At 42.8% G+C, this 15,040-nt stretch overlaps 1 protein-coding gene across 1 annotated transcript in view; it reads left to right on the top strand.

The window, feature by feature from the left end:
• The first annotated feature begins 10,370 nt into the window (after nt 1–10,370).
• The window catches only part of Alkbh8 (alkB homolog 8, tRNA methyltransferase), a 30,029-nt gene continuing 25,359 nt past the window's right edge, over nt 10,371–15,040 (top strand). The window contains exons 1-5 of the mRNA XM_042674899.1: nt 10,371–10,384; nt 11,183–11,318; nt 12,084–12,321; nt 13,382–13,513; nt 14,416–14,511. Coding sequence (XP_042530833.1) covers nt 10,371–10,384; nt 11,183–11,318; nt 12,084–12,321; nt 13,382–13,513; nt 14,416–14,511 — 616 coding nt within the window. The remainder of the gene's footprint in view (nt 10,385–11,182; nt 11,319–12,083; nt 12,322–13,381; nt 13,514–14,415; nt 14,512–15,040) is intronic.

Raw genomic sequence — 15,040 nt, 5'->3', positions numbered from 1 at the left:
CCACATATCTTTTCCAGGATCTTGTGTTGTTTCCAGTCCCTTCCCCTCTCCTCTGTATTTATGTCCTTAGTTATTCTTTGTCGGATTCTGTGGATCTACTAGCTGAAGGACTTCTGTGTTTCTTTCTGGTCCTCTTATTGTCTAGTGCAAAGCACACCGAGAACCAACTTTTCCAGAACATATTTGTGAATATATGTATTCCACCACAACCAGTGATGACCTTGCCCTTGGCCAACGTGAGCAACTCAAGGGCAACGTGTCATTCATCCTTCCATTACAAGACTTAGCCGATGACCAATATGTAATAGAGCCTCAGTAAGATGTGAACTGAATGAACAAGTGCATGACAGTTCTCATCTCTTCTTGACTATCCCCAACTACAGCTCATTTCCCTGCAAGTCCTAGAATTGATTCACGAGATTTTAACTTGATTTTTCCCTTCTCTCACTTACAAATTCGCCTCCAGTCACAAATCTATATGTTTCTGTACTTCTGTACTATGAATTATTTTTTTGGATAAAAAATCTCGATCTAGCAGATTAACATGCAATTCACAGAGAAGAAGGTGAAACTGAGATCATGTGATCTAGAATTATTAAGTGATGAATAAAGAATCCACAGAGCAGGAGGCTGTTTCCAAAGTCACGGCAGGAGAGCTAACAAGGAAGCAGAAGAGCTAGGAGTTGCTGAGCTCTGTCATCTATTTAGACTCCTCATTGCTTATTATAAGTGATACAAGCTTGGGGCTTTTCCAGACTTGGGGATATACTTCCTTGTTCCAGAGATCTCTTATTGAACACCATCCTTAGGAATGCATTTGACTAAAATATTTCCCCACCCAGAAGATTCTTTCTTTAGCAAGATTAGATTGAGCAATGGCCAAGCAGGAATTTACTGCCTAGATCATTTTGTGGGTGGGGTAGAAGTCATGACCCATTTATTTGGTTTTGATCCAGCTCTATTCTTAACTGTTGTGTCCTGGAGAATTGATACTAGCAGAGTATTCTTTGATGTATTTGCTTAATAATAAAAACGAGAAAGGAAGGGTCTGGACTTAAAAAAGTTATTACACCTGATCTAATTTTGATTATTGTGTATAGTTTAAAAATTAAATTTAAGGTCACTCTGTGGCAGTAGAATGGATTTTATTGACCTATAGAATTCTGGATACATCACTGAAGTGGTGGGTCATTGGACTTACCATGCCTCCTGATTTCTTTAGTGATAAAATTGTGACAGGGTTTATATGAGAGTCACCATAGTAGATGGAGATTGCTTAGGACCAAATAAGCAAAGCTTCTTAGCCTTGCAGTAGTTGTGATCTAGAGATGAGACCCAAGGTCTGGTCTGCTTTTTAACTTCCTGTGATATTGCCTCCCACGGTGACCCTCAAGTCGACTGCTAATCGGTGAGAGGAAATGGAAGTTAAAAGCTTTAATTTGGTTGGATGCTGGTGGCTCAATGCCTGTAATCTGAGCTACTCAGGTGGCTGAGATCTGTGGATATAGTTCAGAGCCAGCCCAGCCAGGCAAGTACACACACACACACACACACACACACACACACACACACAAACACACACACGTTGTGTTTTTAGGTTTTACTAGGTTGTTAGTCAAAGACCAGTCCTGGGGCCTGAACTCAGGTCCTGAGCACTCTCCCTAATGCTTCTTTTTGCTCAAGGCTAGCACTCTACTGCTTGAACCGCAGCGCTACTTCTGGCTCTTTCTGTTTATGTGGTGCTGAGAATCGAACCCAGGGCTTTGTGCATGCTAGGGAAGCACTCCACCTCTAAGCCACATTCCCAGCGATGGGGTATATATATATATTTTTTTTGTCGGTCATGGGGCTTGAACTCTGGGCCTGGGCGCTGTCCCTCAGCTCTTCAGCTCAAGGCGAGCACTCTACCACTTGAGCTACAGCATCACTTCCGGTTTTCTGGTGGTTTATTGGAGATAGGAGTCTCACGATCTCTCCTGCCCGGGCTGGCTTTGAACCGCGATCCTCAGATCTCAGCCTCCTGAGTAGCTAGGATTACAGGCGTGAGCCACCAGCGCCCGGCCACGGGGTATATTTTTTAACAAGGGAGTAAGGAAAAATGAGTATCACAGATGCCAAGAGATCACACACCTCCTTATCCTCTCTTGCTCTCTTCTTTTTTTCTCTTTCTTCCTCCCCCATCTATTTTCCAACCACTGATATCATTTACAAAACTTTCTCAGTGTTGTGGGGGCTCCGTGAGCATAAACTGCCGTGATGGGGTAGAGGCAGAGAGACAAACATTACACTAGGCAAACAAGGAGTGGTAAACACACGCACGCGCACACACACACACACACACACACACACACACACACACACACACACGGTAAGAATAATCTAGAGTGGAAATGCATAAAGGACCAGGAAGGAGTGTGAGGTAAGTAGAGAGGAAGGAGGTGTGCCAGGTGACTCTCCCAACAATGAAGACACAATCAGGCTGATAGGAAGGAAGGAGGTCACACACTTGATAGGACGGAGCCTGGGAACCCAAAAGGAATGTAGTTCAATACCACATTCACGTAAAGCTGAGAGCGGCCTCTGGTGGCTGGAGAAGGTAAAGGGAAGAGTGGGTTTTAGGCTGGGAAAGGCACTGGACCACTTAATTATCAGTGAAACTACAAAATCATACATTGTGAAGGCAAAAGGGACTTTTGAAATAAACCAGGTCCTTTTAAAAAATTTAAATAATGCCCTACTGTGAACTCCCTTCCAACAAAAGCAGATCTGCCCTCAGTAGTCAGAGGTCCTTCTGTTCTTCCCCCTACAACTATGCCTGGTTGAGTACTGCTTGGGAGACCTAAATAAGAATCAAAGGAGCCAGGCACTGGTGGCTCACGCCTGTAATCCTAGCTACTCAAGAGACTGAGAGATCTGAGGACTGGGGTTAGAAGCCAGCCCAGTCAGGAAAGTCTGTGAGACTCTTCTCTCCAATAAGAGGCCAGAAGTGACAGCAAGGCTCAATTGGTAGAGCACTAGCCTTGAGCCAAAGAAGCCCAGGGACAGTGCCCAGGCCCTGAGTTCAAGCCCCATGACAGGAGAATAAAAGACCCTCCCCGATTCCTCTGTCCTGAGGGCTTGACTGGCCTTGCTTTCCTGAGTACTGGCTTCTTGACCTCTCACCTGCAGGTACAAACCTGACTTAGCTGCTACCCCAGCCCTGGCCCAGGGAGGAGACATTTAACACTCCTTTTCATTATTTCCTTGGGTCTAGTCTGAGTGCTTTGTGAAGTTTTTAGAACTTCCTGCTTCATTATTGCTGTTTCTGAGTCCATGTAATTGGAACCTAACAACCCCCCTCTTCAATATATGAGGGAGGGAGGAACCACCCATTGCCGCCTTCTCTCTGCCTAGTCCATCTCTTTCATTCCCCATCACTAACCACATGATAGATAATGGACAAGGAAGAGAACATAACCTTTATGGTTCTCCATTGCAAGAGTGTCTCCTAAGTTGGGTCTCATCCTTGCAGGAGATCTGTCCTTAGCTTCTTACCACTACTTTAGTCATTAGCATGGAGCTGTGGTCCAGCCTGGGTTATTGGCTCTGGGTGCTGTGTCAAATGACCCAGTGGTTCCCAGTCATTGCGGTCTCTTGCTGCGTTCTGTGACCCAAGGCTTAAATCTTGGTTCATCTACATTTTTTTTTCAAACAGTGGTTCCCTATTGCTGCTGCTACTAGTGGACTTTCCAGGTTATAAAATGAACTGAAATTGGGGAGACCTTTTGTTAACTGTGGCTTAGTAACATCCTCTTACAATTCCTAAACCCTTGACTTTGACTGCAGACTACCTGCACTCTGAAGCAGAGGACCACATCAGGAAGTGCTTCAGAGGGTCTCCTCAGCAGTTGGAAGGCTGTAGCAATTCCAAAGCTCTTGAGAGAGAGTTCCCCGACCTCCCACTTCTTCCCCCCCACCCCCCACAACTATAAGTTCCTCTTCCATTGCTGCCACCTGCTGGTTACAGTTGCCAGCTACATTAAAAGAAAGCTGGGTAGGAGCTTAATGCATTTTATTTTATTTTTTAAATTTTATTGTTTTGCCTGTCCTGGGGCTTGAACTCAGAGCCTGGTCTCTATCCCTGAACCTTTCTGTACTCAAGGCTAATGCTCTACCACTTGAGCCACAGAGCCACTCCGGCTTTTTCCTGAGTAGTTTATTGGAGATGAGAATCTCACTGACTTTCCTGCCCCAGGCTGGCTTTCATCCACAGCCCTTAGATTTCAGCCTCTTGAGTAGCTAGAATTATAGGTGTGAGTCACTGGTGCCTGGCTGATTTTTATTTTTAAGTCTTAAATCTATGTTTCCCCTCCCTCCACCAATTTGAATTCCCAACCAATGCTTGTCCAACCTTCTCACCTCACCTCAACCTCCTTGGATTAGATTAGAACCAGTTAATGTGTAGTTATGACGGCCATAACATTTATATTCATTAGACTGAAAGAACACTGAAAACCATGGAGGATTTGTAATGAGAAATGACATCAGAAGTCAGAGACTCACAAATAATAATGGCATCCATGGGGTAGGGACGTATTAACATAAGATCCTGATATGCATGTATTATGAAGCCAGTAAACTTTCTTTCAAATAGTTTTTAAAAGTAATTTTGGGGGCTGGGAAGGTGGCTCAGTGGTAGAGCGCTTGCCTTGCATGCATGAGGTCCTGGGTTCAATTCCTCAGCACCACATAAGCAAAAAGAAAAAAAGCCAGAAGTGGCGCTGTGGCTCAAGTGGTAGAGTGCTAGCCTTGAGCTGAAGAGCTGAGGGACAGCGCCCAGGCCCAGAGTTCAGGCCCCACGACAGGACCCCCCCCAAAAAAGCAATTTTGTTTACAATTTGACATGTGCTTTAGTGCATTCCTGCTGATCTGACACCAGACCTTGTGTTTTGTCTAAAACACACTTGTTTAATCTGAAACAAATTTCCATTCCTGCTGGGATAGTTGGGAGTTTCATTAGGTCTGCATATTTTATTGCCTTGAATTCTGAGCTGTGATGTGAGGGGGGGGGGTCTGGGGTGGCAAGCAAGCTGGCTGCGTTTGGGCTCTCTCTCTTTTGCTTTCTCATAAGGCATGATGTCTGTGTCTGGTCAATAGAATTTTGGACTATATAATCTACAAGCTACTTTTGCAGAATGGATAAGAGGTCAGAAAACTCCAAATTCCCCGCAGGGAAGATGAATAAAAATAATAACTAAGGACCATGAACCAACAGAAAATGGCAAAGCTGACATTCCTAGGATGAGACCTCAGTCACTGTGTAAGTAAAAGCTAAGAGGCCTGACTATCAAATTAGAAACAATTACAAAGGCGTGTGAAATATGAATTTGTATGTAGTATAGTTAAAGGTATAGCTTGTCCTGCTTGAGGTATTTTTGTTTAGAGATTATGGTTTTATAAAGCCATCACAGTAACAAAGACACTTTAGTTAAAATGTTTATACTTCTCAAGAGCTACAACTCTTATAGAGTTAAGGCAAACATTTACAAATATTGCTTTAATTTATCATAACTTTTTTTTTTTTTGCCGGTTGTAGGGCCTAAACTCTGGGTGTGGGCGCTGTCCCTCAGCTCTTCAGCTCAAGTCTAGCGCTCTACCACTTGAGCCACAGAGCCACTTCTGGCTTTTTCTGCTTATGTGGTGCTGAGGTATAGAACCCAGGGCCTCAGGCATGCAAGGCAAGCGCTCTACCACTGAGCCAACTTCCCAGCCCCTATCAAAACCTTTTAAATTCCATGAATTCTATTCCTCTAGTCACCACAATTATTTTTCTATACTCCAAATGTTCTACTATTTCCTTACTCTCTTCCGTTTCAAAAAGATGTTGCAGGTAAAAAAAAATAATTGGGCAAGGTAAAGAGGGTTAAGCTTTAAGAATAAGCAAACCATTTGGAGAGATGAATGTTTTATGGCTAAAAGTTTATGTTTTCCAGATGACTAAAATACAGTCCTCCATGCTGAGTTAGTGGTTTGTATTACAAATTGAAGTCTAGCTCCTTTTTCTTTTCCCTTTCTCTTTATTTGGGAAGTAGGAAGGTTACTTTTCCTCGAATTACTGCACAGGGAATACTTTCACCATATGACTTTTAAGAGTGCAAACTTTTCATTGAATTTTTATTACCAGAGCATGAATAATGCATTCAATTCTGAAATGTCACTGTCAACATCTAATGGTGTGATGTGATGTGTTCTTCCTACAAAAAAAAAAAAAGCCAGCAACCTTAAAAAGCAGGAGAGAAGATGCACTGTAGAAGGAAACTGGATACAAATTTGTCATTTACCAAGGAGAGACAAAATAAGTAGCAGAGGAATAAGTGGAAAGACTGAGAAATAATTTTTGTAACTGTAAAGTCTAGACAAAACAAGTATACTTGCCAGTGGGGACAAGTAGGAGGAAAATCAGAAGGTAGGCAGATGCAAATGGCAGAAAGCAAATGAGGCTAGAAACTCCAACAATAAAGGAAGTAGGTCAGCATTCAGTAACTTTGAAAAAAAATACAAGTCATGAATTCAACAGTCCAACAGTATCACTGGAACTAATTTTGAAGGACTAGAGGAGTCATTCCAGATTGACGTGTAAAAGTAGAATGACCTGTTAGAGTTGGAACAGTGGATGCTATGTGAGCTGATGCCAGCCCTCGGTCTTCTAATAACCTTTTATGTTAGATTAAAAAAAAAAAAACCAATCCTGGGGTTTGAACTCAGGGCACTGGGCACTGTCCCTGAGCTTCTTTTGCTCAAGACTAGCACTCTACCACTTGAACCACAGCACCACTTCCTGCGTTTCTGTTTATGTGGTATTGAGGAATTGAACCCAGGGCTTCATGCATGCTAGGTAAGCATGCTGCCACTAAGCCCCGCTCCCAGTCTCAATGTTAGATGTTGTTGTTGTTTTTATTGATTTTTAAAAATTGTTGCATAGAGGGGTTACAATTACATAAGTCAGATAATGAGTACATTTCTTTCTTTTTGTGTTGTGGGGCTTGAACTCAGGGCCTGAGTGCTGTCCCTGAGCCCTTTTGCTCAAGGCTAGCACTCTACCACTTTGAGCCACAGCGCCACTTCCAGTTTTCTGTTGGTTTATTGGAGATAAGAGTCTCACAGACTTTCCTGCCTAGGTTGGCTTTGAACCACTATCTTCAGATCTCAGCCTCCTGAGTAGCTAGGATTACAGGAGTGAGCCACCAGCACCTGGCAGATGAGTACATTTCTTTTCGGATAGTGTCACCCCTTTCCTGTTTTTCCCTCCCACCCCCACCCACAGGTTGTATGTAGTTCATTTTCAACATAATGTCTAGTGAGTATCACTGCTGCATTTGTTCACCCTTTCCCCCACCATTTCCATGCTTTCCCTTACTGTTCCAAAGACAAGCTGGGTGCTGGTGTATGTATGTATGTATGTATGTATATATGTATGTATGTATGTTGTGCCCATCCTGGAGCTCGAACTCAAGTCTTGGTGCCATCCCTGAGCTTTTGTGCTCAAGACCAGCACTTTACCTCTTGAACTACAGCTTCATTTCTGGCTTTTTGGTAGTACATTGGAGAGAAGAGTCCCACTGGCTTTCCTGCCTGGGCTGGCTTTGAACTATGATCCTTAGATCCGAGCCTCCTGAGTAGCTAGGATTCCGGGCATGAGTTACTGGCACCCAGTTTATTTATTTTTATCTATTTATTTTTGTGGTGCTGGGGATTGAACCCTGGGCTTTGTTCTAACATGCTACTGCTGAACAGCACTGTCAGACCCCGTTTAAAGGGTATGTAAAGAAAAAAGAATATTCAGTTATAAGTTTGAAATTATCTTACTCTGTCCACAAAAAATTTTTCCAACTCTCACACCATCAGTGACACAGAGGACTCAGCTTATGAAGTTGAGATCAGTATTTTTACTAATGAAAGGGTCACTAGGTCAGCATTCAATACCTTTGATTGCCATGTAAACTTTTTGGTATAGGTGAAGATAAATCCTATCTTTAAATCAATTCTTTTTCATTTTTGTTCAGTTTATTAAAATCCTATAAAGATACTGGGGCTAGATAATGAATAAAACAGGGTCTCAGTGTACTGAAAACTGTTCAGAGAGTTATTGGGACCAGAAGAAACTGATTTTGCCATACTCCCAGAGAAGATAAGGGACTGTACACAAAGGATTACATCTAATTATTTTCTTGGAGTGGCGGAGTGCTGGAGACCCCTGGGTCTTTTGTATGATAGACAATTGTTCTGTCATTGGGTCATATCCTCAGCCTTGATTATTTTATATGTGTCTAGGTTTTTCAAGGCAGGGATAGTCTGTAGGTGGTTGGAAATCTGGGTTTGTGACTGAGGGAGCAGAAGAGGAGAAAAGAAATGAACAAACACTCAGTAGGCTACCATACACATAACATTTTATTTAATTATGGCATCAATCCCAAAAGATAAAATGCTGTTTTGCAGTTTCTACTGCAAGTCATATACCAACTCAATGTTCTTTTCATAAAGCCAAATTGCTTCTTAAAGAGAAGTTGGGGCTGAAGAGAAAGAATAGGGAATGATTCATATATCTCTTTAAAATTCTGGAGAGGGCAGACAGGGAGAAAGTACAGAATAAAAGAAAAAGGTCAAAAACAAAGCTTGAGGGATTGTCTATGTTTAATTATGGTCAGAGGAAGGAAAGGAAGTGGAAAACTCTGAAAGTAAATGGTCAGAATGTATTTTTAAAAAGCCTAAAAGAGAACTTTCATGGAGCCTTAGCAATTTAAAACTTTTAAAAGCATTAGTATTTCAAGGAGGGCACATATTGAGATGAGGTAATCGAATTGGGCCAAAATAAGGAGACATTTTCTACTGTCTAATTTGATAGTTATGTATCACATGTGGCTGTTTAAATTTAAATGGATGAAAATTAAATAAAAATTTACAAAAAAATAAATTTATAAGTTAAAAAAACTATGTTATTTCTTCTTTAAAAAAATAAGTTCCTTAGTTGTACCAGTCACATTTGAAATGTTCGAAAGCCATGTGCTTTTAGGGTCTACCATGTTGGAGAGTTCAAGTTATAAAACGTAGATAGTTGTTGCAGAAATGTTAAGTGGGATGTGCTTTTGAAAGCTCTTGGTAGTGCAGAAGCAAGATTGCAATAGGATGGGGGAGAGGGATTGTCTACATGTGCCAATTTCCCCCCTTCCCCCATTCATGTAGTTTGCAATGTCTGGTTGATATCACCTCTCTGGTTTGTACTTGCCTCTTGGTTTTAGTCTCATTTCTCTTTCTTTCCTGGACTATTGCAATGGCTGCCTAACTGCTTTCCAACTTCTTCTCAGCTACTTCTTCTGGTCAATCTTAACTTACCCTGATAGTCTGTTGTAGTGTGGTGCTGATGTACTAACACTAGAGGAAGTAAATTCCTCTGCCCCCACTCCAAGTTTCCTTCTCTGAATTCACACAGCTCATCATCCCTGTCTGCCCTCTCTAGTGACTGCAATACTTTTTTTTCCTTGCCAGTCCTGAGGCTTGACCTCAGTGCCTGGGCACTGTCCCTGAGCTTCTTCTGCTCAAGGCTATAGCACTCTACCACTTTAGTCACAGCACCACTTCTGGCTTTTTCTGTTTATGTGGTACTGAGGAATTGAACCCAGAGCTTCATGCATGCTAGGCAAGCATTCTACCACTGAGCCACACATTTATATCACAAATTACATCAGAGTAGGAACAACTGGTAATCATCACCTTCTCTGACATCTTCTGTGTCTCATTCATTACTGCCTTTTCATTTACCCTACTCATTGCTCTTTCCAGTTCACATTTCCTCATTTTTTTCATGTTATCATTTCAAGTCTCATTTCTAACGTTTCTTCCCATCTTCCACAGAAAATGCTGGTTACATAAGATGAGGCCTATTCAATACAATGGCATTAGGTCTTCTAATTTGGTGGCATCTTACTTTTCCTGTCTTGCCTTCTCCACACATCTTACACTGTGCAACTCACTGATCCCCTGACAAATGCATGCATAGCCACCATCTTCACCCTCATGTCACCTTGCAGACCCTAGCATCCTCTCCTAAATACCCTAACAAGATTCAGGAAGAGGCACCAAGAGCTCAAGATGCACCAAGAAGGACTCTGTTACTGATGGTCACGAAGGACAAAAGCTTGCCCTTCTGGATTTGAAGAACGGCTAATTAAAAAAAAAAACTGCATTCATAACCATAACTAAAAGACAACGCAATTTCACTGTTATAATGACACTTGGCAGAAAAAGGGTTAACACTGGAGGAAGCGAATGGGATTGTGGGAGCGCCCTTCGTTGCCGCGCGGGCTCACGGGAAATGTAGTTCCATCGCCTCCAACATGGCGGCGCCCAGGTAAGGCGACGTGAGAGAGCTCGCCTCTGCTTTCTGGGGCCGGAGGGGCGAGGCCGGCGGAGGAGAGTGTTGTGGGGCGGTGAGCAGAAGCTGTGGTCGCTGCCCATCCTCCTCCAGGCAGAGCGGGGCTCAGAGCCGCCCGGAGGGCTGAGCAGGCCGCGCCTGCGCGGGGCCGCGGGTTCGTGGTGCGGTGGGAGGTTTGTGTCGGCCCGGATCGGCGCCAGTCCTGAGGCTTGAACTCGGGGCCAGGGCCCGGCCCTTGCGCGTCCTCACTCCAGGCGGGCGCTCCTCCACGCGAGCCACGGCTCCCCGTCCGGCCTCTGGAGAGGAGATGGAGCCTCAGGCTGGCTTGACGCCGGCTCCCGGCTTCAGCGGGTGTTGGGGATCCGCAGTTACACCTTGGGGGCTCGCTCATCCGGGTCTTTCCTGGCGGGGTGGGCCATTGCTGGGGGGCCCGGGTCGCCCACGCCGTTGAGTCTTGTTGTGCTCCTGTTGGGACCATCCCGGGGTCTCCTGGGGGGGGGGTGGTTTCAGAATGTGGCTCTGGTGGACCTTTATTGCTAGCCGTGCCCTCCACCAGATGACAGTGTTGGAGAACCAGCATCCTGAAGAGGTGGACAGGTGAACCATCTGTGGGGGCCGGCCAGCCACGGGGGTACACGCGCTGTGTATTCCACAAGGCTGCCAACCTCAGCCTGGGGAGCCGGCCACGTCGTCACATAGAAGCTTTTGATCAAGTATAGCAAATGTGAATTGCACTAAGGTCGCCCTTATTTGCTTCTGTTTTCCTTTATATAGTATCGCTGTGGACATCAGTCATCAAAGTAACTTGAAACTCAGCAAAACTGAGAAGAAGTACTTACGGAAACAGAATAAAGCCAGGAATACCCTGTTGAGACACGAAGGCATTGAGACAGTGTCCCATGCCACGCAGGTAACCTAAAACTACAATTACCACTTGCTTGCAGAAGACTCAGTATGCTACTCTAATATATCGATATTTGTTAATAATTGTTCACAGCTGCAATTGTTCATTTATATATTAAATCCATATTAAATGTACGTGTGATAGTATCTGGTAATTTTCTGTTTTGGAACATAGTCTAGCCTTTAAATTTCTATTGGTTGTATTAGTTGACTACATGTTAATAAAGCATACTTATATTTGTTGTTGTACTTATCTAAAAATGTTGATGAGGTTGGTGGGAAAACTAAAGATTTGAGAACAAGTATGAATATAAATTTATTAGTAATTGACTAGAAACTTAAAGTTGGATCTTCTGTACTCTAATAAAAGTTTCTTCTGTTCCCAACCTGTGATATAAAATATTTTGACTATAAGCTGTAAAGTATTTTCATATATTAGACTTTATTTACAAAGTCCGATGGCAGAAGTTAAATGAGGTAATATGCAAGAAGGACTATGAGGTGTCTTGAGTTATGCATTTGCATTTATGGTTATTACAAATGACTATTTTATCTTACATTTATTTAAAAAATAAATGTTTACAGCAAAAATAATTCTCCTCCCCCCCAAAAAAATTAGTTAATTGGTTTTTATTCTTTGAAAATAACAAACCAAATAAGCATCATATTTTTCTTTTCAATTATATGTGTAGAAATAGTATTTAAAAGTAACCTTATTTTAAGAGAGGGAGATTGAGATTGCTTTCAACTGCCTGTTCTTTTTGCTTTTAAGAGTCTGGTCATTGCCAATGGCGGTCTGGGTAATGGTGTGAGTAGGAAGCAGCTGCTCCCAGTTCTCCAGGGGTGTGGAATTGTGGACTCTCTCTTAATGCCACCCAATAAACCCTACTCCTTCGTAACATATGCGACAACAGAAGAAGCCAGGAAAGCTTATGCTGTTCTCCATGGAAAAGAAATAGTGGCTGATTTAGGACAGAAGATCATTCTGTACTTGAATTTTGTGGAAAAAGGTATTATCTAGTTATCTGTATGAAATGGTTCTTGGTTTTGTGTGGATTTTCTTACTGTGAACAAAAGTGTTTGTGTTTGTGTGTGTGTGTGTTATTATTAAATGAAAGGACTCTAATCAAGCAGTTCCCCTTTGTCAAATACTCTAATCTGTTCTAGTCCGGGGCTTGAACTCAGCGTCTGGATGCTGTCCCTGAGCTTTTGTGCTCAAGGTTAATGCTCTAACACTTGAGCCATAGCTCCTCTTTTAACTTTTTTGGTGGTTCATTGGAGATAAGAGTCTCACAGGCTTTTCTGTCCCAGCTGGCTTTGAACTGTGATCCTCAGGTCACAGTCTCCTGAATAGGTAGGATTACAGGCATGACCCACTGGTGCCTAGCCTTTTTTTTGAATATTAAAAATTATATTTCTGGGGCTGGGAAGGTGGCTTAATGGTAGAGTGCTTGCCTTGCATGCATGAGGCCCTGGGTTCGATTCCTCAGCACCACATAAGCAAAAAGAAAAAAGCCGGACGTGGTGCTGTGGCTCAAGTGGTAGAGTGCTAGCCTTGAGCTGAAGAGCTGAGGGACAGCGCCCAGACCCAGAGTTCAGGCCCCACGACCGGAACCAAAAAAAAAAAAAAAATTATATTTCTCAGTATGTCTATTATTTATGATGCTATTAAAAGAGCAAAATTGGGCATTTCCATTCTTGGATTCGATATCCAGAGACAATTTTTCCTTCTGAGTAGAAGTGCATGCTGTGACTATTATGAAACCCCTTTTTCTATCCCTGAGGTTTAAAAGTGACTCATGGGCTGGGAATGTGGATCAGTGGTAGAGTGCTTGCCTTGCATGCAAAAAAAAAAAAAAAGTGACTCACTTGTGCTTGGATGGAATACTGATGGACTGTTGTTGCTAGAGGAAGTGAAGGGAGCAAAATGCATGCAATTCAGATTTTGTACTGTCTGTGTTTCTGAAAATGAGGATTGGGAGGTTAAAGCTGGTAAATTGATACTGGGCAGAATTATTGTCTAAGGTACTTTCGGTTTTATAGGTGACTATTCGCTCTGGTTTCCTCTAGCACGGTGGAAGGCGTTGGGGCTTCATGGCTTGCCCCCAGGCCTCTTGGTAGTAGAAGAAATCATTTCTTCTGAGGATGAGAGGTTGCTACTGGAAAGTATTAACTGGGCAGAAGACGTAGACAATAAAAATCGTAAGTAAGACACATATGTGGCTCAAGTAGTAGAGCACTAGCATTGAGCACAAAAGCTTAGGGACAGTGCCCAGGCCCAGAGTTCAATCCCCAGGATCAGCAAAAAAACAGACAGACAAACAAATGAAAAACTAGTTTCTTCCAGATCACTGAATACCACTCAGATCCACTGTCACAGAATTCTTGCTTAGGAACATCAATAGCACGAACACAGCTACGAGTTTTAAAGTTTAAACTCACGAGTATGAATTGCAACATTAGAATAGCTAACTTGCATATAAGCCTTCGCACTTTCTTACTGTATTTGCTTCCTTTCCCCTGGGGCAGATCTCTTCTGAAGAAGAGGAGTGCAGTAGTGCAGTGATACATCCAGAGCTTCCTGGAGTCATCTGCAAGTTAATGTTCCCTCAGTTCTGTGAGTGGCCTTGTCCATGTTTACCATTCACATTGTTCAGGTGACATGCTCTGAGTGATTTGTTATACTTCTAGACATGAAAGAGCAGATATAAACAGAATGGTTAGTGTTATTAAAGACAATAGTAGCTAATCAGGAGGCTGAGATCTGAGGATTGTTCAAAGCCAGACCAGGCAGGAAAGTCTATGAGACTCTTATTTCCAATTTACCAATGAACAGTCTGAGGTGGAAGTGTGGTTTAAGTGGTACAGTGCTAGCCAGCCTTTAGTGAAAAAACGAAATGACATCACCCAGGTGTAGAGTACAAGCCACAGTACTGGCATGCACACACACATTACTCTCCCCCTCCCCCAATAAAGAATAATTTGGCAGTTAACACACAAGTTAACAGTTATTAAGCTAATCCTTACTGATAACGTTGACTCAAACATACAAAGGGTTGCAGTTCTTTTTCTCCAAACAACTTAACTGTATTCTCTTGACTCAGGTCAGAAGTCTTTAAAGCACAGACGAGTAAAGCATTTTGGTTATGAGTTCTACTATGAGAACAACAATGTAGATAAAGACAAGCCATTACCTGGGGGTGAGTAATTATTAATGCACAGCAAATGCTGTTCTGGTTTTTTTTTTCTTTCAGATGTGATATGTGAGAATTTGAGGGCGGATGTTTCCATTATCTCCTGTAGGTTTACTTTTGAGACAGTGTATTAAGTTTTTTAAAAAGCATTTGAACCAGCTAAATGGTACGGTTGTGTTAAAAAAAAAAAAAACCACTTCAATCATATGGATAACACTAAAGGCTAAAGCTCATCTTGTGGGGCTGGGAAGGTGGCTCAGTGGTAGACTTTGCATTGTATACATGAGGCCCTGGGTTCGACTCCTCAGCAGCACCACAAAGGCAGAAAAAGCCGGAAGTGGTGCTGTGGCTCAAGTGGTAGAGAGTGAGCCTTGAGCACAGAGAGGCACAGGGGTAGTGCCCAGGCCCTGAGTTCAAGCCCCAGGATTTGGCACACACAAAAAAAGAGCTCATCTTGTGCCTACTATCATCCCCCCATTTTTGCCTACAAGGATGTTTATTATCAATTTAGCATAGATTCATATAATCCTATATA

Source organism: Dipodomys spectabilis, unplaced genomic scaffold (assembly GCF_019054845.1).
Source record: "Dipodomys spectabilis isolate Male_0828 unplaced genomic scaffold, ASM1905484v1 ptg000023l, whole genome shotgun sequence".
In the NCBI taxonomy this organism is placed as follows: Eukaryota; Metazoa; Chordata; class Mammalia; order Rodentia; family Heteromyidae; genus Dipodomys; species Dipodomys spectabilis.
This window is presented reverse-complemented; position numbering and strand designations above follow the sequence as displayed.